Source organism: Diabrotica virgifera, chromosome 4, assembly GCF_917563875.1.
Source record: "Diabrotica virgifera virgifera chromosome 4, PGI_DIABVI_V3a".
Classification (NCBI taxonomy): Eukaryota; Metazoa; Arthropoda; class Insecta; order Coleoptera; family Chrysomelidae; genus Diabrotica; species Diabrotica virgifera.
Window position 1 is genome coordinate 193,877,533 of NC_065446.1, and position 27,917 is coordinate 193,905,449.

General features: G+C 35.5%; 1 protein-coding gene and 1 long non-coding RNA gene across 2 annotated transcripts; one reads left to right on the plus strand and one right to left on the minus strand.

The window, feature by feature from the left end:
- Positions 1-23,381: 23,381 nt before the first annotated feature.
- LOC126883781 (S-antigen protein-like) lies at positions 23,382-24,228 on the minus strand. Its single transcript, XM_050649448.1, has 3 exons — positions 24,189-24,228; positions 23,693-23,815; positions 23,382-23,569 (listed from the first exon to the last, which is right to left on the minus strand). Exons 1-3 carry the CDS (start codon positions 24,226-24,228, stop codon positions 23,382-23,384), a joined length of 351 nt encoding a protein of 116 aa, XP_050505405.1.
- Positions 24,229-25,268: 1,040 nt separating this feature from the next.
- Positions 25,269-26,595, plus strand: LOC126884053 (uncharacterized). Its single transcript, XR_007697817.1, has 2 exons — positions 25,269-25,314; positions 25,782-26,595. It is a non-coding gene; the product is annotated as an uncharacterized LOC126884053 (long non-coding RNA).
- Positions 26,596-27,917: the final 1,322 nt, after the last annotated feature.

Genomic DNA, 27,917 nt, shown 5'->3' on the forward strand with positions numbered 1-27,917 from the left:
GTAATTAGGTGGCTAAGGTTCTAAACCAAGGCCAGAAAATAAAACAAAACAAAAAGTACTATGAACTATGAAAATTAATTTATTAGGTAGAAAATCTTAACTCCAAAAAATTACATAATAGTGTTGTAAATAGTATATTATTCAACGAGCATGTAATGATGGCTATTATTCACGATGATGAAGTTTCATCAGAGTAAGTAATAGCCAATACATGCAAGTAGAATACTATACTTTTTCTACGTCCTTTTTTATTTGGGTTAGTAGAAAATATAATTATCAACTAATAACATTATTCAAAATCGAAAGATTTTATTTTTCATAAGAAAACATATTTATATAACTATGGCAACAGTGATAGGATGGCCCTATTTGAGCTTACGAAACAATGAAACAGACAGCTGACATTAGTATCATGGAATGGAGGTTGCTTTTAAAAATAAGACATATTTTAAGGCAATTACACGAAAAGGAACACGTGTGCTCTTAATAAAAATTTATTGTATAATCAACAGTAAGTAAAACAGAATTCATTGATATAAATTTCATATCCGTAAGCTCTTTTACGGAATTAATAGCGATTGTTTATATTTACCTTTGAATAACGTCAATTACAGCTTTTATAATTTTTGCCTTTCTTAACATAACATTTTAATGAATTGATACAATTAAATTTTACAAATTGGAAATGAAAGAAGTATGTTAAAGCTATTTTAAAGTTAAATTACAAAGTAAAAAAAAATTGTGCACAATTACATGTGAGCGGACAGTGGGACTAACATGAATTTTGTTTAAAAATTAGTTAGAAATCTATTACTAACACAATTTTACCTATAAAACTTTAAAACTTACACAAATTACTTTTCAAACATCCTACTAAAACGATTTATTTAAAAATTGTCAAAAATTTTATTCAAATGATATGACGTCTCAAAAATGTATTTCGTATTGTACTTCGTAACTATGGTTACGGAATTACTACTATTGTTAAGGTGTCACTACTCAAGTTTAGAGGGTTGTATAAAAATTTTATAGGTGTTTTTTTATAGCTAAAATAAAATATTTAAAACGCACTAAGTTATTTAACTTTGTAAACGAAATAAACAACTTTGTTTTAAAAAAAAAAAAAAGAACCGAAAAATACTATTTAAAAATATTATTTATTGAAACTTTTTGCAAACAAATTTATCAAAACTTTTTCTGTATAACTTACCTAAAATATATTTCAAAAAATAACAAATTAAAAATAGAATTTGCGCTTTTATACAGTATGTCAACGTAACTTGGAACCAATGGAAAATTTTTTAAAAGACTAAGTTTTCACTCTAATGGCACATAACATATCCCACCAGAATGAAAACAATGGGAACCTTCTCTGGTTACACCTCCGAGGCTTCTACAATTTGCAAGCCATACGGATGCTGAGACTAAGGAAGATGAGGGAATTCTACAATTTACAATTCACGTCACATCTGCTCAGCGCGGTAAAGTTCCAACGAGACTGGTTCCCTTCATACTCCACACAGAGTAAATGTAAATCAAAAATGAATAACCATTTTCAATTTCGTTGCAAAACGAAAATACAGCCGAACCATATTCCAGTCCAATCAGAGAGTGCTGCAAGCACCTCTACCGGTTTCGAAACTTATTAGTCTCTCATCAGGAGGCACATATGCTGCTCTCCCTGATCCAACCAAAACAAACCCCAGCGTGCAGTCCCGAATTGCAACGAACGAAATGGCATAGATGCCCTAGCGGCAACTGCTAGCAAAAGACTAAGTTTTCACTCTAATGGCACATAACATATCCCACCAGAATGAAAACAATGGGAACCTTCTCTGGTTACACCTCCGAGGCTTCTACAATTTGCAAGCCATATGGATGCTGAGACTAAGGAAGATGAGGGAATTCTACAATTTACAATTCACGTCACATCTGCTCAGCGCGGTAAAGTTCCAACGAGACTGGTTCCCTTCATACTCCACACAGAGTAAATGTAAATCAAAAATGAATAACCATTTTCAATTTTGTTGCAAAACGAAAATACAGCCGAACCATATTCCAGTCCAATCAGAGAGTGCTGCAAGCACCTCTACCGGTTTCGAAACTTATTAGTCTCTCATCAGGAGGCACATATGCTGCTCTCCCTGATCCAACCAAAACAAACCCCAGCGTGCAGTCCCGAATTGCAACGAACGAAATGGCATAGATGCCCTAGCGGCAACTGCTAGCAAAAGACTAAGTTTTCACTCTAATGGCACATAACATATCCCACCAGAATGAAAACAATGGGAACCTTCTCTGGTTACACCTCCGAGGCTTCTACAATTTGCAAGCCATACGGATGCTGAGACTAAGGAAGATGAGGGAATTCTACAATTTACAATTCACGTCACATCTGCTCAGCGCGGTAAAGTTCCAACGAGACTGGTTCCCTTCATACTCCACACAGAGTAAATGTAAATCAAAAATGAATAACCATTTTCAATTTCGTTGCAAAACGAAAATACAGCCGAACCATATTCCAGTCCAATCAGAGAGTGCTGCAAGCACCTCTACCGGTTTCGAAACTTATTAGTCTCTCATCAGGAGGCACATATGCTGCTCTCCCTGATCCAACCAAAACAAACCCCAGCGTGCAGTCCCGAATTGCAACGAACGAAATGGCATAGATGCCCTAGCGGCAACTGCTAGCAAAAGACTAAGTTTTCACTCTAATGGCACATAACATATCCCACCAGAATGAAAACAATGGGAACCTTCTCTGGTTACACCTCCGAGGCTTCTACAATTTGCAAGCCATACGGATGCTGAGACTAAGGAAGATGAGGGAATTCTACAATTTACAATTCACGTCACATCTGCTCAGCGCGGTAAAGTTCCAACGAGACTGGTTCCCTTCATACTCCACACAGAGTAAATGTAAATCAAAAATGAATAACCATTTTCAATTTCGTTGCAAAACGAAAATACAGCCGAACCATATTCCAGTCCAATCAGAGAGTGCTGCAAGCACCTCTACCGGTTTCGAAACTTATTAGTCTCTCATCAGGAGGCACATATGCTGCTCTCCCTGATCCAACCAAAACAAACCCCAGCGTGCAGTCCCGAATTGCAACGAACGAAATGGCATAGATGCCCTAGCGGCAACTGCTAGCAAAAGACTAAGTTTTCACTCTAATGGCACATAACATATCCCACCAGAATGAAAACAATGGGAACCTTCTCTGGTTACACCTCCGAGGCTTCTACAATTTGCAAGCCATACGGATGCTGAGACTAAGGAAGATGAGGGAATTCTACAATTTACAATTCACGTCACATCTGCTCAGCGCGGTAAAGTTCCAACGAGACTGGTTCCCTTCATACTCCACACAGAGTAAATGTAAATCAAAAATGAATAACCATTTTCAATTTCGTTGCAAAACGAAAATACAGCCGAACCATATTCCAGTCCAATCAGAGAGTGCTGCAAGCACCTCTACCGGTTTCGAAACTTATTAGTCTCTCATCAGGAGGCACATATGCTGCTCTCCCTGATCCAACCAAAACAAACCCCAGCGTGCAGTCCCGAATTGCAACGAACGAAATGGCATAGATGCCCTAGCGGCAACTGCTAGCAAAAGACTAAGTTTTCACTCTAATGGCACATAACATATCCCACCAGAATGAAAACAATGGGAACCTTCTCTGGTTACACCTCCGAGGCTTCTACAATTTGCAAGCCATACGGATGCTGAGACTAAGGAAGATGAGGGAATTCTACAATTTACAATTCACGTCACATCTGCTCAGCGCGGTAAAGTTCCAACGAGACTGGTTCCCTTCATACTCCACACAGAGTAAATGTAAATCAAAAATGAATAACCATTTTCAATTTCGTTGCAAAACGAAAATACAGCCGAACCATATTCCAGTCCAATCAGAGAGTGCTGCAAGCACCTCTACCGGTTTCGAAACTTATTAGTCTCTCATCAGGAGGCACATATGCTGCTCTCCCTGATCCAACCAAAACAAACCCCAGCGTGCAGTCCCGAATTGCAACGAACGAAATGGCATAGATGCCCTAGCGGCAACTGCTAGCAAAAGACTAAGTTTTCACTCTAATGGCACATAACATATCCCACCAGAATGAAAACAATGGGAACCTTCTCTGGTTACACCTCCGAGGCTTCTACAATTTGCAAGCCATACGGATGCTGAGACTAAGGAAGATGAGGGAATTCTACAATTTACAATTCACGTCACATCTGCTCAGCGCGGTAAAGTTCCAACGAGACTGGTTCCCTTCATACTCCACACAGAGTAAATGTAAATCAAAAATGAATAACCATTTTCAATTTCGTTGCAAAACGAAAATACAGCCGAACCATATTCCAGTCCAATCAGAGAGTGCTGCAAGCACCTCTACCGGTTTCGAAACTTATTAGTCTCTCATCAGGAGGCACATATGCTGCTCTCCCTGATCCAACCAAAACAAACCCCAGCGTGCAGTCCCGAATTGCAACGAACGAAATGGCATAGATGCCCTAGCGGCAACTGCTAGCAAAAGACTAAGTTTTCACTCTAATGGCACATAACATATCCCACCAGAATGAAAACAATGGGAACCTTCTCTGGTTACACCTCCGAGGCTTCTACAATTTGCAAGCCATACGGATGCTGAGACTAAGGAAGATGAGGGAATTCTACAATTTACAATTCACGTCACATCTGCTCAGCGCGGTAAAGTTCCAACGAGACTGGTTCCCTTCATACTCCACACAGAGTAAATGTAAATCAAAAATGAATAACCATTTTCAATTTCGTTGCAAAACGAAAATACAGCCGAACCATATTCCAGTCCAATCAGAGAGTGCTGCAAGCACCTCTACCGGTTTCGAAACTTATTAGTCTCTCATCAGGAGGCACATATGCTGCTCTCCCTGATCCAACCAAAACAAACCCCAGCGTGCAGTCCCGAATTGCAACGAACGAAATGGCATAGATGCCCTAGCGGCAACTGCTAGCAAAAGACTAAGTTTTCACTCTAATGGCACATAACATATCCCACCAGAATGAAAACAATGGGAACCTTCTCTGGTTACACCTCCGAGGCTTCTACAATTTGCAAGCCATACGGATGCTGAGACTAAGGAAGATGAGGGAATTCTACAATTTACAATTCACGTCACATCTGCTCAGCGCGGTAAAGTTCCAACGAGACTGGTTCCCTTCATACTCCACACAGAGTAAATGTAAATCAAAAATGAATAACCATTTTCAATTTCGTTGCAAAACGAAAATACAGCCGAACCATATTCCAGTCCAATCAGAGAGTGCTGCAAGCACCTCTACCGGTTTCGAAACTTATTAGTCTCTCATCAGGAGGCACATATGCTGCTCTCCCTGATCCAACCAAAACAAACCCCAGCGTGCAGTCCCGAATTGCAACGAACGAAATGGCATAGATGCCCTAGCGGCAACTGCTAGCAAAAGACTAAGTTTTCACTCTAATGGCACATAACATATCCCACCAGAATGAAAACAATGGGAACCTTCTCTGGTTACACCTCCGAGGCTTCTACAATTTGCAAGCCATACGGATGCTGAGACTAAGGAAGATGAGGGAATTCTACAATTTACAATTCACGTCACATCTGCTCAGCGCGGTAAAGTTCCAACGAGACTGGTTCCCTTCATACTCCACACAGAGTAAATGTAAATCAAAAATGAATAACCATTTTCAATTTCGTTGCAAAACGAAAATACAGCCGAACCATATTCCAGTCCAATCAGAGAGTGCTGCAAGCACCTCTACCGGTTTCGAAACTTATTAGTCTCTCATCAGGAGGCACATATGCTGCTCTCCCTGATCCAACCAAAACAAACCCCAGCGTGCAGTCCCGAATTGCAACGAACGAAATGGCATAGATGCCCTAGCGGCAACTGCTAGCAAAAGACTAAGTTTTCACTCTAATGGCACATAACATATCCCACCAGAATGAAAACAATGGGAACCTTCTCTGGTTACACCTCCGAGGCTTCTACAATTTGCAAGCCATACGGATGCTGAGACTAAGGAAGATGAGGGAATTCTACAATTTACAATTCACGTCACATCTGCTCAGCGCGGTAAAGTTCCAACGAGACTGGTTCCCTTCATACTCCACACAGAGTAAATGTAAATCAAAAATGAATAACCATTTTCAATTTCGTTGCAAAACGAAAATACAGCCGAACCATATTCCAGTCCAATCAGAGAGTGCTGCAAGCACCTCTACCGGTTTCGAAACTTATTAGTCTCTCATCAGGAGGCACATATGCTGCTCTCCCTGATCCAACCAAAACAAACCCCAGCGTGCAGTCCCGAATTGCAACGAACGAAATGGCATAGATGCCCTAGCGGCAACTGCTAGCAAAAGACTAAGTTTTCACTCTAATGGCACATAACATATCCCACCAGAATGAAAACAATGGGAACCTTCTCTGGTTACACCTCCGAGGCTTCTACAATTTGCAAGCCATACGGATGCTGAGACTAAGGAAGATGAGGGAATTCTACAATTTACAATTCACGTCACATCTGCTCAGCGCGGTAAAGTTCCAACGAGACTGGTTCCCTTCATACTCCACACAGAGTAAATGTAAATCAAAAATGAATAACCATTTTCAATTTCGTTGCAAAACGAAAATACAGCCGAACCATATTCCAGTCCAATCAGAGAGTGCTGCAAGCACCTCTACCGGTTTCGAAACTTATTAGTCTCTCATCAGGAGGCACATATGCTGCTCTCCCTGATCCAACCAAAACAAACCCCAGCGTGCAGTCCCGAATTGCAACGAACGAAATGGCATAGATGCCCTAGCGGCAACTGCTAGCAAAAGACTAAGTTTTCACTCTAATGGCACATAACATATCCCACCAGAATGAAAACAATGGGAACCTTCTCTGGTTACACCTCCGAGGCTTCTACAATTTGCAAGCCATACGGATGCTGAGACTAAGGAAGATGAGGGAATTCTACAATTTACAATTCACGTCACATCTGCTCAGCGCGGTAAAGTTCCAACGAGACTGGTTCCCTTCATACTCCACACAGAGTAAATGTAAATCAAAAATGAATAACCATTTTCAATTTCGTTGCAAAACGAAAATACAGCCGAACCATATTCCAGTCCAATCAGAGAGTGCTGCAAGCACCTCTACCGGTTTCGAAACTTATTAGTCTCTCATCAGGAGGCACATATGCTGCTCTCCCTGATCCAACCAAAACAAACCCCAGCGTGCAGTCCCGAATTGCAACGAACGAAATGGCATAGATGCCCTAGCGGCAACTGCTAGCAAAAGACTAAGTTTTCACTCTAATGGCACATAACATATCCCACCAGAATGAAAACAATGGGAACCTTCTCTGGTTACACCTCCGAGGCTTCTACAATTTGCAAGCCATACGGATGCTGAGACTAAGGAAGATGAGGGAATTCTACAATTTACAATTCACGTCACATCTGCTCAGCGCGGTAAAGTTCCAACGAGACTGGTTCCCTTCATACTCCACACAGAGTAAATGTAAATCAAAAATGAATAACCATTTTCAATTTCGTTGCAAAACGAAAATACAGCCGAACCATATTCCAGTCCAATCAGAGAGTGCTGCAAGCACCTCTACCGGTTTCGAAACTTATTAGTCTCTCATCAGGAGGCACATATGCTGCTCTCCCTGATCCAACCAAAACAAACCCCAGCGTGCAGTCCCGAATTGCAACGAACGAAATGGCATAGATGCCCTAGCGGCAACTGCTAGCAAAAGACTAAGTTTTCACTCTAATGGCACATAACATATCCCACCAGAATGAAAACAATGGGAACCTTCTCTGGTTACACCTCCGAGGCTTCTACAATTTGCAAGCCATACGGATGCTGAGACTAAGGAAGATGAGGGAATTCTACAATTTACAATTCACGTCACATCTGCTCAGCGCGGTAAAGTTCCAACGAGACTGGTTCCCTTCATACTCCACACAGAGTAAATGTAAATCAAAAATGAATAACCATTTTCAATTTCGTTGCAAAACGAAAATACAGCCGAACCATATTCCAGTCCAATCAGAGAGTGCTGCAAGCACCTCTACCGGTTTCGAAACTTATTAGTCTCTCATCAGGAGGCACATATGCTGCTCTCCCTGATCCAACCAAAACAAACCCCAGCGTGCAGTCCCGAATTGCAACGAACGAAATGGCATAGATGCCCTAGCGGCAACTGCTAGCAAAAGACTAAGTTTTCACTCTAATGGCACATAACATATCCCACCAGAATGAAAACAATGGGAACCTTCTCTGGTTACACCTCCGAGGCTTCTACAATTTGCAAGCCATACGGATGCTGAGACTAAGGAAGATGAGGGAATTCTACAATTTACAATTCACGTCACATCTGCTCAGCGCGGTAAAGTTCCAACGAGACTGGTTCCCTTCATACTCCACACAGAGTAAATGTAAATCAAAAATGAATAACCATTTTCAATTTCGTTGCAAAACGAAAATACAGCCGAACCATATTCCAGTCCAATCAGAGAGTGCTGCAAGCACCTCTACCGGTTTCGAAACTTATTAGTCTCTCATCAGGAGGCACATATGCTGCTCTCCCTGATCCAACCAAAACAAACCCCAGCGTGCAGTCCCGAATTGCAACGCAATTCGGGACTGCACGCTGGGGTTTGTTTTGGTTGGATCAGGGAGAGCAGCATATGTGCCTCCTGATGAGAGACTAATAAGTTTCGAAACCGGTAGAGGTGCTTGCAGCACTCTCTGATTGGACTGGAATATGGTTCGGCTGTATTTTCGTTTTGCAACGAAATTGAAAATGGTTATTCATTTTTGATTTACATTTACTCTGTGTGGAGTATGAAGGGAACCAGTCTCGTTGGAACTTTACCGCGCTGAGCAGATGTGACGTGAATTGTAAATTGTAGAATTCCCTCATCTTCCTTAGTCTCAGCATCCGTATGGCTTGCAAATTGTAGAAGCCTCGGAGGTGTAACCAGAGAAGGTTCCCATTGTTTTCATTCTGGTGGGATATGTTATGTGCCATTAGAGTGAAAACTTAGTCTTTTGCTAGCAGTTGCCGCTAGGGCATCTATGCCATTTCGTTCGTTGCAATTCGGGACTGCACGCTGGGGTTTGTTTTGGTTGGATCAGGGAGAGCAGCATATGTGCCTCCTGATGAGAGACTAATAAGTTTCGAAACCGGTAGAGGTGCTTGCAGCACTCTCTGATTGGACTGGAATATGGTTCGGCTGTATTTTCGTTTTGCAACGAAATTGAAAATGGTTATTCATTTTTGATTTACATTTACTCTGTGTGGAGTATGAAGGGAACCAGTCTCGTTGGAACTTTACCGCGCTGAGCAGATGTGACGTGAATTGTAAATTGTAGAATTCCCTCATCTTCCTTAGTCTCAGCATCCGTATGGCTTGCAAATTGTAGAAGCCTCGGAGGTGTAACCAGAGAAGGTTCCCATTGTTTTCATTCTGGTGGGATATGTTATGTGCCATTAGAGTGAAAACTTAGTCTTTTGCTAGCAGTTGCCGCTAGGGCATCTATGCCATTTCGTTCGTTGCAATTCGGGACTGCACGCTGGGGTTTGTTTTGGTTGGATCAGGGAGAGCAGCATATGTGCCTCCTGATGAGAGACTAATAAGTTTCGAAACCGGTAGAGGTGCTTGCAGCACTCTCTGATTGGACTGGAATATGGTTCGGCTGTATTTTCGTTTTGCAACGAAATTGAAAATGGTTATTCATTTTTGATTTACATTTACTCTGTGTGGAGTATGAAGGGAACCAGTCTCGTTGGAACTTTACCGCGCTGAGCAGATGTGACGTGAATTGTAAATTGTAGAATTCCCTCATCTTCCTTAGTCTCAGCATCCGTATGGCTTGCAAATTGTAGAAGCCTCGGAGGTGTAACCAGAGAAGGTTCCCATTGTTTTCATTCTGGTGGGATATGTTATGTGCCATTAGAGTGAAAACTTAGTCTTTTGCTAGCAGTTGCCGCTAGGGCATCTATGCCATTTCGTTCGTTGCAATTCGGGACTGCACGCTGGGGTTTGTTTTGGTTGGATCAGGGAGAGCAGCATATGTGCCTCCTGATGAGAGACTAATAAGTTTCGAAACCGGTAGAGGTGCTTGCAGCACTCTCTGATTGGACTGGAATATGGTTCGGCTGTATTTTCGTTTTGCAACGAAATTGAAAATGGTTATTCATTTTTGATTTACATTTACTCTGTGTGGAGTATGAAGGGAACCAGTCTCGTTGGAACTTTACCGCGCTGAGCAGATGTGACGTGAATTGTAAATTGTAGAATTCCCTCATCTTCCTTAGTCTCAGCATCCGTATGGCTTGCAAATTGTAGAAGCCTCGGAGGTGTAACCAGAGAAGGTTCCCATTGTTTTCATTCTGGTGGGATATGTTATGTGCCATTAGAGTGAAAACTTAGTCTTTTGCTAGCAGTTGCCGCTAGGGCATCTATGCCATTTCGTTCGTTGCAATTCGGGACTGCACGCTGGGGTTTGTTTTGGTTGGATCAGGGAGAGCAGCATATGTGCCTCCTGATGAGAGACTAATAAGTTTCGAAACCGGTAGAGGTGCTTGCAGCACTCTCTGATTGGACTGGAATATGGTTCGGCTGTATTTTCGTTTTGCAACGAAATTGAAAATGGTTATTCATTTTTGGAAAATTTTTTATTACCGACCAATTTTACGACAAAAAGGCTTTCTCCATAAAATTTTATGCATGGTATATAATGTAAGATGAACAATCAGCTATCGAATTTATTAATTTTAAACGAGATAAATATGTCAAATTATTTTTGCTGGATAGTAAATTACCTAAATATTTCACAATACGCGAAAAGGTTATTAAAAAATTTGTTAAAAAGAATTAAAAACTATGTTTCAATATTCAATTATATCATTTAAATTTAAATATTGTGAACTATAAAGTTATTTTACTCATAGCGAAATTCATATTTTTTGACATACCTCGTATCAAATTGATAAAATCTGATGCATCATCAAGAAATTTTTGTTTTTATAACTTACAAAGCTTTTTATAAATAATAACTTTTTTCGTAAAATTATTAATAAAATAGTTATTATATTAATTATTTTAATCAAATGATATTGGGCATCCGCAGTTTGATAAAAGTGCATTTTTTTAATTAGACTGATGTAATTGCATATTAAGACATAATTTTTAGTTTAAAACAATTTTTTATAATAAAATTTTTCGATATTATGAAATATAATAGTAATTTCTCTTGGGCAACATTCATACTTTTTTGACATACCTGGTATAAAATTGATAAAATTTGTTATTTGATGGTTGTCTCTTAGATTTTATACCATACAGAGTATTTTATGAAGAATATACATATACATATATTTTTTTTCGTAAAATTGATAATAAAAAATCTCTCAAACGGTTTCAAGTTACGCAGACATACTGTATAAGAGCCCAATTTTTTTAATTTTAAAGTTGTAATGTCAGATACGGATTTATTATAATAAAAAACAAAATAAAAACATTTTAAAATATAAAAACAAATTCAGTGCTCGATATCTGCCTTTCATTTCGTAAAAAACATATCTGATCAAATTAAAATTATGAATTCACCGATATTATTTAAAATTATTTTTCTACAACCGTGTTAAAAATGCAATTTTTAGCACTTCATACGAGCGTTAAAAATACTACTTTAAGGCACTAATGCATTAAAATATGTTTAATAGGTTATTGATTATGTATTTTGGAAAGGAACTACAACGTTAACGCGGTTTTATGTTTTCATGTGGTCAATGGACATCTAAATAATAAAAACCCGTGGAGTGCTACCATTTAAAGGGGTGCGTTTTTGAGAAAGGTGTGAATTAGTCACTAGGCACAGGGCGAATTAGGGTGAGTTCTATACACTTTTGGTACAAACATGTCTACAGGAAAATTGTTCCAGGTTAAATTTACTATCGAGACATCACCTTTTAAAGTCAAAAATATTTTTTTTTACAAAAATATATTCAAAAGAAAAGCAATAAAAAACACAAATGATAGCAATTTTGTTTTTTGCCCCATAACTTTTTTCCACGGGGATGTGGGTATAGGCATTGCTTCATGGAAAAAAATTTTCTATCCTTTCTCTTTAAAATGGCGTTTAGCAAAAGTCTCTATGATTTACATTTTCCAAAATATGATTTTTCACATTTCGCCACTCACAGCGATTTTGGCCCATTTTGCTTGTTACTTCTCAAACATTGTTCTGTAACTTTTTTCTACGTAGCTTTATGTATATACATTGTTACATTTAATAGGAAGAAAAGTTAATTGCCCTTAAAATGATCTCCTATAGAAGGCTGTATGGATATTTTTAAACAAGTTATGGTTGTTCAAAATTTTATACTTTTAATGATTTTTGATATATTTTACGATTATTTCTAAATTTCTTATTATAACGTTTATTATGGTATATTTAGGTATATACATTGTACAATAAAAAGAAAGCTTATTTTCTTTACTTTAAAATGGTGTATCGTAAAAAGTTCTAGGGCTATTTTTAAACAAGGTATGCTTTTTCAAAATGTGACATATACACATGCAAGAGGCCTACTAAGTTGAAACCACATGGAAAACTTTTTTATTATTAAATTTATAAAAAAATATTGTTTATAAAATGCTCTGAATACTCTAAAACCTAAGATGCAATCATCAGATATAAAATTGTTTTAATAGAATACGAGGTATATTAAAAAATATGAATTTCGCTCAAGAGTAAAGTACCTTTATATTTCACAATATCGAAAAGTGTTATTAAGAAAAGTTATTTGGAATTAAAAATTATGTTATAATGTGCAATTATATTCTTCTAATTGAAAAATAAAAAAAATTTAAAATTTTTCTCTAATTACGGATACCCTTGGATATCCTACGAAGATCTTGTTTAAAATAGTCCTAGAATTTTTTGCAATACACCATTTTAAAGTAAAGAAAACAAGCTTTACAATGTACATACCTGAATCTACAAGGAAAATATCCACAATGAGAAATTTAAAAAATAATCATTAAAAATATCAAAAATTTTTAAAAGTATAAAAGCTTGAAAAAGCACAGCTTGCTTATGAAGAGTCGTGTAACCTTATACAATCTACCATTTTAAAGGTAATTGACTTCTCTTTCTACTAAATGTACCATTGCATATACCTAGAAATGCGTAGAAAAAAGTTACAGAACAATGTTTCCGAAATTAATAATGGGGGAAATGTCCCAACGATGATGTGAGCGGCGAATTTTTGAAAAATCCTATTTCAGAAACTTTAAATCCCAGAGACTTTTACCAAACCTTATTCTAAAGAAGAGTAGAAGTTATTTTTCAGTAAAACAATGCCTATACCTATATCCCTGTGGGAAAAAGTTATGGGGCAAAGAATAAAATTGCTGCCTCTCGTGTTTTTTCCTTGCTTTTGTTTTGAATATATTTTTGTAAAATAAAATATTTTTGACACTAAGAGGTGACGTTTCGATAGTAAATTTAATCTGAGATAATTTTTCTGTAGACATATTTGTTTGACTTTTAACTCTCTTATTTTGAACATTATCAATAGCCTATAAGGCACTGCAGTTCGTATTGACCGTATAGACAATTTTGATGTAATGTCAAAAAAAATATAAAAATGGAATGTCAGTCACGTTCAAGTAAAAGTTTTTTTAGATATTGTCCTGTAAAAACGTTTGTAGAAAAAAATATTGTATGATATGCGTGTTAAAAATACATTTTTAAGGCACTCATATGAATTGCAGAACTCGCTATCGCTCATTCTGCAAACTTTCACATGCGTGCCTTAAACGTGTACTTTTAACACTTATATCATAAATAACTAATATACAAGACAGCTTTTAGTGTTTAAACAATTAACAAATAAAATAGCGGCTAAAACCGTGAGTAAAACTTTTACTTTAACATTTAGATAAAAAGGTTATACCAAAGAATATAGACCTTATTGGTTATACTATCAAAAATATTTTAGAAAAATATAAGCTTGTTTGATTTATTCCGAAACAGTGCATATTTTCGATCTACAAATTTATACAGGGTGTTTCATTGGGAAACGGAAATACTTTAATGGTGAATAAAGGTCACCGAGTCGGTTCTAGATATACTATATTTTTTGCCCTACCGATTTTTATATCCGAGTTACAGGGTGTTTTATCGATTTTGCTCATTTTTTCCGAAGCCATAACTTTAGAACCACCCCGTATATTTGTTTAATATTCGGTAAACATATGTCTCATTCAAAACCCAAACGAGCGACATACTAATCACAAGAAAAATCCAGGTCCGGATAAACAAAAAATTTTAAAGTAATTGTGACCTTAAAACCACACCCTGTATATTGAAATTTTGAAAATCTCTTTGCATATTTGAAAAGAGCACAAAAAACTAAGTCTAATGGTTTGCTTCGATTTTTCGGCCAGATATCTTTTTGACTTTAATTTTGAAGTTATATTGAATTTTTTAAGAAATCAACATTAAAAAGCAGGTGTTATTAACTTATAATTATAAATTATTAAAGTTATTGAATAAATACTTATTTTAGAATTAATTTATTTATCAATGAACTTATTTACCACATTGGAAAGACCCAATTATTAATAACAAGAAAAATCCAGGTCCGGATTAAAAAAAGATATAAAGTAATTGTGACCTTGAACCAACACCCTGTATATGGACGTTTTCAAAATTTGTTTGCACATTTGAAAAGACCACAGAAATCTGGGTTTATCGGTTCACTTTGATTTTTTGTGCAGACATTTATTAACTTAAATTTTGAAATTAAATATATTCAAATTTTTAAGAACCCTCAAATTAATAAGCAGGATTTTAAAGCACTTTTAATAATAAATAATTCAAGTTAATGAATAAATACTGATTTTAAAAATAATCAGTTATTATTCACTGCGTTAAAACGACTCACTTACTAAACACAAGAAAAATCCAGGTCCGTATTAACAACAAATTACAAAGTAATTTTGACTTTAAAAAACAGCGTGTATATTGAAATTTTTAAAATTTGTTTGCACACCTGAAGAGAGCACGAAAAACTAAAAATAAAATAAAAATTCCATTTATCCAATATAAGAATTTCCATTCCATAAGTTTAATGTCCCGCTCTAATTTTTTGTGCAGGCAATTTAATGCCATTACTTTTGAAATTATATCGAAATTTTTATTATGAGTTCACAGAGTTAATAAAAATTTCGACATAATTTCAAAATTAAATTCATTAAATTGTCTGGCCAAAAAATTGAAGCGAACGATTAAACTTAGTTTTTTGTGCTGCTGTTTCATACCTATGTGCAAACGAATTTTGGAAATTTCAATATACAGGGTGTTGTTTCAAGGTTACAATTACTTTATATTGTTTTGTTAATTCGGACCTGGATTTTTGTTGTGATTTGTAAGTGGGTCGTTCGAATATCGTAAATAAGTATTGATATTATTTTGAAAATGACTATTTATTTAATAACTTTCATAATTTATTGTTAAAAGTGCTTTAAAAATCTGCTTTTTAATTTCAGTGTTCTTAAAAGTATTAATATATTTAACTTTAAAATTAAAGTCATTAAGTTTCTTTCACAAAAAATTAAAGCAAACCGATAAACTCAGATTTTCATGGTCTTTTAAATGTGCAAACAAATTTTGAAAATATTTCAATATACAGGGTGTTGTTTCAAGATCACAATTACCTACTTTATGTTTTTTTGTTAATCCGGACCTGGATTTCTCTTGTGATTAATATTTGGATCGTTCCAATGCGGTAAATAAGTATTGATTAATTTTAAAATGAGTATTTATTCAATAGCTTTAATAATTTATTATTAAAAGTTAATAATATCTGCTTTTTAATGTCATGAGTTCTTAAAAAATTCAATATAACTTCAAAATAAAGTCAAAAAATTGTCTGGCCTAAAAACTGAACCAAACGATTGGACTTAGTTTTTTCTGCTCTTTTCAAATATGCAAACAGATTTTCAGAATTTCAATATACAGGGTGTTATTTTAAGGTCACAATTACTTTATAATTTTTTGTTAATCCGGACCTCCATTTTTCTTGTGACTAGTATGTCGGTCGTTTGGGTTTTGGATGAGACACGTGTGTACCAAATAACAAAAAAAATATACAGTGTGGTTCTAAAGTTATGGCTTAGGAAAGAAATTGGCAAAATCGATCAAACACCCTGTAACTCGGTAATAAAAGTCGGTAGGGCAAAAACTGTAGTATACCTAGAACCACCTCGTTGACCTCTATTCACAATTAAAGTATTTCCGTTTCCCAATGAAACACCCTGTATACCTACATTACTGATTAAAAATTTGTAAAAATATGTACAAATTAGACAAAGTTTTAATTATAATATTCAATAATTTTGTGTCCTAAAGCGAATTGTAATAAACGGAGGCATTTCTGTGGTTATAATAATAATTGTCATTTACGTATAATTTAATTTATGTACTATAAAAATGCTTATACATAATTACAAATGTTTGCCATTAAAAAAATTTTGTTTCAATGTTTTTGATTTTTTCTTTGTGCGTAACTTATTTTTATAATATATTTTTAAAACAATTTTGAACTTTGCAATTATAATATCCCACCTGCAAAACATAAAATATATTTAGAACATACTTGACCTAAGGAAGAAGGGAGATCTAAACGATTAGGATATCGGTATAAATGAAGAGAAGCTCAGTCATTTGAGATTCACAGATGACATCGTCCTTGTGACCGATCGTACGGATCATACAATAACATATCTTATCACGCCTCCTCAGGCAGGCAGCACATCAAAAAAATATGAAACGTGAAACATGAAACAAATAAATTGTAAAAAACGAAAACGTTTCATGTTATAATATACTAATCAAAGAATCAAAACTAAAATTTATATAGTCAACAATGCAAATTGATGATGACAAGGTCGTTACTGTTGTGACAACTCCTTTACTAATTACTCTCCAAAAACAAAAACAAAAAAAGAAATAAACGTTATTCGGTGTATCTTTACAATGATATACGACACAAACATAGTGCATATTTTTGGTCTCAAAAAACCCATCAATATACATCTGACATTGGAGGGTAAACCGATACAAAGGATCGAGAAGTATAAATAACTAGGAGCAATTATAAACTCACAATTAGATCAAGATGAGGAGATAAAGGCCAGAATAAAAATACCTCGAAAAAGATTTATAAAATTCAAGTCAATGTTTACAAATAAGAAATTGAGTATGGACATTAGATTGAGGTTCGTCGAATGTTATGTTTGGTCGCAACTACTATATGGTGTAGAAGCTTGGACTCTAAAGGCACAATCCGTAAAAAAATTGGAGGCATGAAGTTAAGAAGAATTGGACATGGCAGAAAGCTTTTTAACACAATTAAATAAGAAAAACATCGTATTTGGGCCACACACTTCGTAACGATAAATACTCTCTGCTACACGTCATCATGCAAGGAAGAGTAGAGGGGAAAAAGGATTGGGAAGGAAGAAGGAATCTTGGCTGAGGAATATCAGAGATTGGACTAAACTCAGTGTTGAACAGATATTTCACGTTGTAAAAGAAAGAGAAGCGTCCTTTGGTATAGGTATGCATGTAAATTCTCCAACCAGAATATCTAAAACTAGCTCTAGTATCATTGACTATGTCGTATCGTTTTTGGCTCCAAATTCTACTGACTGTACTGTTTTCAACTCAGGTTTCTCTGATCATGAAGCAGTATTGACTACATTTTGGGTAAAATCAAAAAATAATAGTGAAAACACGCAACGAAAATTGTTCCGTGTATTTGGAGAACAAAATTTTCTAACATTTAAACACCTATGTCAAAAAATGTACTGGGTCTTCCGCTCTGTTGATGTCGACATCGAGTTTTCTAGATTCATTAAGCTATTGTCTGGTCTGGCATACGAATCATTTCCTCTTAGGCCCATCAAAACTAAACATCGTAAACCCTGGTCAACTAGACCTCTACGCATATCTGCAAAGAACATGAGCTCATTTTCGTACCTAAAATAATTCTCGGACAACATATCCTTCCATGATTACGTTAGGCTTTACAGGAAAATTTACCATAAAGCCATAAAGGCCGCCAAGGAAATTTATTATAATGCGAGGCTGGCTAAATCAGGTAATGTTGCTAAGGAAACGTGGTCTATCGTAAATGAACTGAGAGATAAGACTTCTTCTCCCACCACAATCCCGACTTCTCCTGAGACCCTGAACAATCACTTTGTAAATGTGGCAAAAAATTTAACAAATCTATACCTCCGTCTAAGGATCCGATTTCATATCTTTCGCATAAGAATGTAAATAGTTTTTTTTACACCCATAGTATTAGGTGAACTACGCTGTACAATAAATGACATTAAAAATAAATCGTCATCTGGGACTGATGGCCTCACTCTTAAAATGTTTTCTGCTCCACCTGATTGCACTTTAAACCATCTTACTACCTTAATAAACAGGTCATTCGAAACTGGAGTTTTTCCAAGCTGCCTTAAGACAGCGATAATTATTCCTATACACAAAGGAGGCGATAAAGATCTTGCTTCGAATTATCGCCCTATTGCACTCCTGCCCACGTTGTCGAAGATAATTGAAAGTCTGGTAAAAAAAAAGAATCTTGTCTTTTCTGTTGAAATACAAATTGCTTACACCACATCTATTTGGATTAATGAGTGACAAATGCACGAATGATGCTATGTTCTTCCTTTTCGATCATGTTTACTCCAGTCTAAATAGCCATCACTCTACAGCAACAATTTTCTGTGATTTCTCTAAAACATTCGATGGTGTAAACCATAACATTTTGACTGACAAATTACAGCACTATGTATTTAGGGGAAAGGCTCTTAAATGGCTTAAATCATATATTAATAAAAGAAGTCAGTTTGTAAGGGTTGACACGAAGACGTCTTCTTGCATGCCATTAGAATGTGGGCTACCTCAGGGTTCAGTTCTAGGCCCTATATTGTTTCTGATATACATAAATGATATCTCTAGTCTGAACATTAAAGGTAAAATATGTCTCTTTGCAGATGATACTAGTATTACTTGGAGTAACACGGATATTATGGATCTTCGCAATACCATAGCTACAGACATAGTCACCACTAAATCGTGGTGCGATTCGAATCTCCTGTTATTTAACGTTTCTAAAACCAAAGTCCTACCTTACAACAGTATGATGCAACCTTTAGTACTTAATAACAACAGTCTAGAGGTAGTTGAATCGGTGAAGTTCTTAGGGCTTATTGTGGAAGTCTCTAAAATGGAACTTGCACATTGATGCCTTACACAAAAAATTAAGTTCTGCTTGTTTTGCGCTAAGATCAGTTGCTACGGAAATGAATTTGTCAATATCTAGGACCGTTTATTATGCCCTTTTTGAGTTTCATCTTCGGTACGCCCTTCCATTCTGGGATACGTGTTGTGCGACTCAATTTGAGCGTATTTTTAAACTACAAAAGAGAGCTCTTCGTTACTCCCTGAGACTCAATAGCAGAGTTCATTGCCAAGAATTTTTTAAAAAATTTAAAATATTAACTCTTCCCTCTTTGTTTGTTTTTGAATCCGTTTGTTTAATCCGCAAACATGAATCAGAAGGTCCAGAGAGACCCACTCACAACTATCCCCTTAGAAACTTGGAGCATAATCTTTATCTGCCAACCCCACGGTCTGAGCTGTTTAAGTTTTCTATACTATACAATTCGAGAAAAATGCACAATCACCTGCCATCTAACATCAAATCTATTACAGCATTTCCCGCTTTTCGCAAGGCCTTGAAAGCTTATTTGCTAGAGAGAGCTTTTTATACAGTGAATGACTTTTTTATAAACGATTTGAATTCAGCAAATTGACTTGGAGGATTATTACTTTCGAGTACTTTTGTACATATTTGCAGCGGCATAGAACTTTTGATTTACTTTCCCTTTCCCTTTACCTTGTTCGCCTTCTTTTTGCTCTGACGTTTGTAGCAGTTATGCTACGGACCATTTAAAATTAATTACGATTTTCGATTCATTCAATTATATTTCATTAAAAATACCCCTCTAGAAAATTCTTTGGAGACGCCTATTTAATCGCCTAGGTGCCTATTTTCGCAGCGAAGCAAGAGGAAAGCACCGCGCATGTTTCTATCGGATCGATACGAATCGATTTCCGATAATATTGAACAGCAGTTGGTCAGGAAACGGCTCGAACGGCGGATGGCGCGCCGCTAGTAAGGTTATTCCCACTTTTAAGTGACGGGATTGAAACAAATTTTCGATGGAAATCAAATAATTAGAAGGAAATCAAGCGTCAGCTAATCCCATCTACAAAACTAGATAACCAAAGTTAAACATCTCTTTGGACTTCTTCACATAACAGAAGTGGATATTCCGGCGTGCCTGCCTTGTTTCAGTAAGTACATAATACATTTATCTCTCATTCCTTCCTTGTGAAATCCAATGCATCATTGTAGTTAGATCTTTCGGTAGATTAATTTACCACATAAGTTTATATATAATTCATAGTATAATAATGATATTCATTCTCATTTGCAAAGGAACATTCAATCAAGGCCATAGTTTTTTTTTAGTCCAAACCTAAATTTTAATATCTTTTATACCTGATCGTTAGGCTTTTTACTTAAGGTTTTTTATCTGTGATTTATAAAAAGTTTTAACGAGTATCTATACAGCCTTCTGTCACGCCCATCTAATGCGCACGTCCCTGTCATGTCTGAATTGAAGTAAACTTCAGAAATTTTGACATGACATATGAATACCTAACCTACCTAATATTTGATGTTTTTGTTTGGGCCTGTTCAATATGTACTGCTACTGTTCTTGAAATACATCATAACTAATTAAATAAACTTTATTTTAGATCCCGTAACTTAGTTATTTAGTCACACAACGTGACTCTATCACGTTAATTATGTACTAGTTAGATTGCTAGCCACTCTGTGATGGTTTATCCCTAGAGTGGGCTGTTTTTGTTGGATAATACACCATACCTGATTTTACTACAACCAGCATCTTCACCTAGGACCTTGCAGTAGGACTTACTCACCACAGCAGCCAACCAGCGTTAGCGTGCCAAAAGAATTCATCTCTATGGACTTGCAACCCTACTTTTAACCGGCTGTTGTGTAAAAGCTAAGTTTATTTACTTTTTCTGTATTTACTTTTGGGTAAGATATATTTGCTACATTGTAAACTTTTCGTATGCATACGATTAGGAAGAGTACATATATTTGCGTGATAGATAGGGTTTTAGGTCGTTGTTTTTTTTTTTCTTTTTGATTCAGCATAAGTAGGAGTTAGTTAAAATAAATAAAATCATGTCTTGTTTAATAATCATAAATAATTGTATCTTAAAATTTAATAGGGAATCGGGTTGTAAAATTTTGTCGTGGAGTTTAAAATAGGGAATACGTCTAGTAGGTTTTTTTTGTATAATATATAAAGAGTCACTGACCAACTCATTTATATAGACCTTTTTGCTATTCCAACGGACTTTTGATTTGGATTTTGATTTTAATACTTTTGCTTGGCCAGTGATAGTGGATAATTGCTTGTTGAGTGGCCTTTGCGGTCCTATTTTATCTTTTCCCCATCCACTATCACTGTTATTACGTTGCGTTATATGTAAAAACATTTAATATTTATTATTAATATATTTGTATGTATTAAGGTTGGTGTTTTATTTCAGTCTGTATTACCAGTATATAACATAGCAAGACAAGATCAGTATTTAGTATTTTGTATTTCAGGTGGTTGTAACCAGTGTCATAGAGTTCCTGTTGTTCGTTACTTCAAAATCTCGAACCTGTCCAACTTCTTGGTTCTGAGAGCCGAGTTGTTCGTTCGAGTTGGCGCCCTTTTTCTTCTTCTTTCTTTGTTGTAACTCGATATTATTTTATCTCTAGCATTCTTATCTATTTTCCTTCCATTTTTGTATTAATAGTCTCATTTTCTTCCTAGTTACTATCATTTCATTACCAAATTTTCTTCTTATATCTCTAAAGCCAATATTCGGTGTATGGAAGCTAGCCCGAATACTCATACTTGAGATTTAGTGTCTCTCTGCCCTTTTGATTTTTTTTCCTTCTGAGCTAAGCCCCTCTTCTTTTGTCTTAAATCTCTTATCATTTATTTTACCCAACTTTATTCAGTTCTTCTCTTCAAAAATCTCTATACCCAGAGTATAGAGGTTTCAATTGGCTAGACCCAACGTGTGGCTTCTTTTACATTTTTGGCTTTGAAAATCTCTCCTTTAACTTTTGGTTTTATCTTGGTGGTTTCAGTGACTGTGTTTTTAGATTTTCATTTTAACGTTTAGTTTATACTTAAATTTTTTTTGGACAGTATCTTGTATCTATATCTTGAATAAACTTGTTTTGCTATGGTATACTGTGTTGACTGAATAGATTGCTTTGTTTTGATTGGTCAAATAATTATTTTGAATTAATAATAAATAAATTGAAAATTTAATATCTTCAATTTAACGATTTCACCGATTTTTACAAGTCCGGAATAGTATTAAAAGTGAATCACTACCTTGAATTAAAAGTCATTTTCAATTTTAGGTTTATCGGAAGTTGTAGCAGTACATTTCATCAGATTTCACGACTGGACCAAACAAATAAACATTACTGGTATAGGTATCCACTCACAACATTAACTTGAGGACAGAGAGTAAGTTAAACTTTACCTACTTACATTTTATCTCATTCTCGTGTTTATTTCCCAGTTGTTTATAATGGCATCGTTTAAGGTAGAACATATGTTTATTTTGTTTACCTGGTTAACATCTGTTGTTATGCCTTTTATCTTATTTTATCTTATATTATCTTATCTTAATGTTGACTAATATCTTAGTTTTGGACTTGTTCATTTTGCTGTTAGTTGTCTCTTGAAAGTCCAAACTACATACCATAGGAGTACAGGATGGATAATGGGAATTTTCCCCATCTTGAATTCTGGGTTAAATAAGTATTTATAGGGATAACTAGGAACACATTTCAAAATATTATCTTTGATTTATGGTTTTGTATGGTTGCGTACGGACCATGCCCATAAATTGTTACAGTCGCTTTACTGTGTCAGGATCTAGCGTGGGTTCAGGACTGATCACCCCGGACTTGTGCACTTCACTTGGCTCAGAAATATATTAATATCTATAAGTTGTTCCCAGAGTGTCTCTTAGGTTGAAATTAGAATGTGTCATATAGAATTGGATCGTTCTGATATTCAGCAGTAAGTAAGTCTGTTTAACTTGGTTGTCATCTCCTATGCTGTTATCTTTTAAATGATTTGAGTTTTAACATACCTTTACCTGAAGTGAGTTTATCTTTATCTTTACCTGAAGTGACTTTACCTTTACCTGAAGTGAGTTTACCTTTACCTGAAGTGAGCTTATCTTCACCTTTACCTGAGGTGAGCTTATCTTTACCTTTACCTGAAGTGAGTTTATCTTTATCTTTACCTGAAGTGACTTTACCTTTACCTGAAGTGAGTTTACCTTTACCTGAAGTGAGCTTATCTTTACCTTTACCTGAGGTGAGTTTATCTTTACCTTGACCTGAAGTGAGTTTATTTTTATCTTTACCTGAAGTGACTTTACCTTTACCTGAGGTGAGTTTATCTTTACCTTTACCTGAAGTGAGTTTATCTTTATCTTTACCTGAAGTGACTTTACCTTTACCTGAGGTGAGTTTATCTTTACCTTTACCTGAAGTGAGTTTACCTTGAGTTTATCTCGTACCTTTACCTTGATGAGTGTATCTCTTATCTTATCTTGATTGAATGTATATCTTATCTTTATCGTGATTATTGTAGAGTCCTTAGAATCTGTCCTTCACTGTTCTTGTCGTGAATATAGAATTGGATCACGTCAATAGTGCAGTTTAGGTATTACAGTTAGGACCCTAATTATATCTTACCTTTTGTGCATACCCTCTACCACGAGTAGATGTGGGCTTGCAATTATCTTTACCTTTTAGCATACCCTATACCATGAGTATAGTGGGCTTGCTAGTATCTTTACCTAGATTGTGTCTTCCTATCACTGCTCAAGAGAGTAGATGTTAAGGATTATCTTTTACCTTGATTTTTAGTTGTTGGTGATATCCAGAACCATATCATTATTTATGTTTAGCTTTGTAGTAATGTAGTTTCAACTAGTCTTGATAAATTAGTCCCTCATTGAATTCTCGGGTGATTAGTAGAATTTGTTCGCTCTAGTATCAATGTTGGGTAAATTTGATATGTTGATTGTTGTGTATGGTTCTTGGTTATACTGTGTTAGGTGTTGTTAATACACACCTGTAATTTAGATTTAATGATGGGTTACTAACACTTGAGAATGCAGATGGTAAGTAGTGTTAAGAGTTGACTTACTCTATAAGGTTGTATAATTATATTTAGAATGTAAGTGATTAACGTGTAATTATTTGTTTTTCTCTATCTTTGGTTTTACTAAATTAAAGTAAATTATCTTGTTGAATAACTCATGTCGGTCAGTTACACATCCCTTCTATGTTCTATACTTTCTGCAAATATGATTAAATATATCTCGCGTGGCCTCTATACTATGTATGACTTCGTTCCTGATTTTTGTTCCGTCCCCTCAGCAAATAGTATGACTGTTGAGCCTACCATCATTATGTTTTTATCCCACAACGTTACTCCTTTACCGTGTCCACCCTCAGGTTCGCCCTAGCGTCAGTTAGATCTGGAAAATAAAAAAAAGGGAAACTTGTGGAGTTTTCCTTTTTTTTTGCTGGAGATAAGGGAGAATGTAGCAGTTATGCTACGGACCATTTAAAATTAATTACGATTTTCGATTCATTCAATTATATTTCATTAAAAATACCCCTCTAGAAAATTCTTTGGAGACGCCTATTTAATCGCCTAGGTGCCTATTTTCGCAGCGAAGCAAGAGGAAAGCACCGCGCATGTTTCTATCGGATCGATACGAATCGATTTCCGATAATATTGAACAGCAGTTGGTCAGGAAACGGCTCGAACGGCGGATGGCGCGCCGCTAGTAAGGTTATTCCCACTTTTAAGTGACGGGATTGAAACAAATTTTCGATGGAAATCAAATAATTAGAAGGAAATCAAGCGTCAGCTAATCCCATCTACAAAACTAGATAACCAAAGTTAAACATCTCTTTGGACTCCTTCACATAACAGAAGTGGATATTCCGGCGTGCCTGCCTTGTTTCAGTAAGTACATAATACATTTATCTCTCATTCCTTCCTTGTGAAATCCAATGCATCATTGTAGTTTGATCTTTCGGTAGATTAATTTACCACATAAGTTTATATATAATTCATAGTATAATAATGATATTCATTCTCATTTGCAAAGAAACATTCAATCAAGGCCATAGTTTTTTTTAGTCCAAACCTAAATTTTAATATCTTTTATACCTGATCGTTAGGCTTTTTACTTAAGGTTTTTTATCTGTGATTTATAAAAAGTTTTAACGAGTATCTATACAGCCTTCTGTCACGCCCATCTAATGCGCACGTCCCTGTCATGTCTGAATTGAAGTAAACTTCAGAAATTTTGACATGACATATGAATACCTAACCTACCTAATATTTGATGTTTTTGTTTGGGCCTGTTCAATATGTACTGCTACTGTTCTTGAAATACATCATAACTAATTAAATAAACTTTATTTTAGATCCCGTAACTTAGTTATTTAGTCACACAACGTGACTCTATCACGTTAATTATGTACTAGTTAGATTGCTAGCCACTCTGTGATGGTTTATCCCTAGAGTGGGCTGTTTTTGTTGGATAATACACCATACCTGATTTTACTACAACCAGCATCTTCACCTAGGACCTTGCAGTAGGACTTACTCACCACAGCAGCCAACCAGCGTTAGCGTGCCAAAAGAATTCATCTCTATGGACTTGCAACCCTACTTTTAACCGGCTGTTGTGTAAAAGCTAAGTTTATTTACTTTTTCTGTATGTACTTTTGGGTAAGATATATTTGCTACATTGTAAACTTTTCGTATGCATACGATTAGGAAGAGTACATATATTTGCGTGATAGATAGGGTTTTAGGTCGTTGTTTTTTTTTTTCTTTTTGATTCAGCATAAGTAGGAGTTAGTTAAAATAAATAAAATCATGTCTTGTTTAATAATCATAAATAATTGTATCTTAAAATTTAATAGGGAATCGGGTTGTAAAATTTTGTCGTGGAGTTTAAAATAGGGAATACGTCTAGTAGGTTTTTTTTGTATAATATATAAAGAGTCACTGACCAACTCATTTATATAGACCTTTTTGCTATTCCAACGGACTTTTGATTTGGATTTTGATTTTAATACTTTTGCTTGGCCAGTGATAGTGGATAATTGCTTGTTGAGTGGCCTTTGCGGTCCTATTTTATCTTTTCCCCATCCACTATCACTGTTATTACGTTGCGTTATATGTAAAGTGTTAACATTTAATATTTATTATTAATATATTTGTATGTATTAAGGTTGGTGTTTTATTTCAGTCTGTATTACCAGTATATAACATAGCAAGACAAGATCAGTATTTAGTATTTTGTATTTCAGGTGGTTGTAACCAGTGTCATAGAGTTCCTGTTGTTCGTTACTTCAAAATCTCGAACCTGTCCAACTTCTTGGTTCTGAGAGCCGAGTTGTTCGTTCGAGTTGGCGCCCTTTTTCTTCTTCTTTCTTTGTTGTAACTCGATATTATTTTATCTCTAGCATTCTTATCTATTTTCCTTCCATTTTTGTATTAATAGTCTCATTTTCTTCCTAGTTACTATCATTTCATTACCAAATTTTCTTCTTATATCTCTAAAGCCAATATTCGGTGTATGGAAGCTAGCCCGAATACTCATACTTGAGATTTAGTGTCTCTCTGCCCTTTTGATTTTTTTTTTCCTTCTGAGCTAAGCCCCTCTTCTTTTGTCTTAAATCTCTTATCATTTATTTTACCCATCTTTATTCAGTTCTTCTCTTCAAAAATCTCTATACCCAGAGTATAGAGGTTTCACGTTGTATACATTTTGTTTGCAAATTTTTTTTTAATGTGTACTTAATAACTGTAAAATTATATTAAGTAGTATAACTCACGCCATTTACTTGGTGTCTGTTTCTTTTTTTGTGTTGTCTGTAGTTTTTTATTATTTTTTGTTTTTTATTGTATTTTTTTTATTTTGTAGAAGCTTTGTTCACAAATTGGTAAAATTTTATGACAATAAAGCATACCTTACTTACTTACTTACTTACTAAAGTGATCGCCAAACTTCGTTAGAAGACGGCATAAGAAGAAGAAAAAATTTGGTCGCAAAGGAATTAAATAATCATCCTGCCTAATGTCAATTATTTTATGAAATGAGTTCAAAAGCATTTAAATGTACCTCTTCAAGTTATACTAATTATTGTTCAACTCTCCGTACTGTCCTAAACTAATGCAATATAAAATTCTTGGACGGTATAGTCACACTCGTTTCATTGGTGGGCTGATATCTATTTGTTTAGTAGGTAGTGTTTTATTTTCATGACACGTGTTTGACATTTCATGTTTCATGTTTCTTTGATGCGCGATCTCTAAGGCAAGCTGCACACCAAAGAAACATGAAACGAAAAACATGAAACATAAAACGAAAAACATGTTTCATGAAAAGAAACACTGCTAAACAAATCTCAAAGTCCGCCTATCAATGAAACGAGTGTGATTCATGCTCATGACACATTTTTATTTTCGGAGAGTCTCATAAATGGCCGGACGTATATTTGTTTAGCAGTGGTTTATTTCCATGAAACGTAAAACATGAAACATGAAAC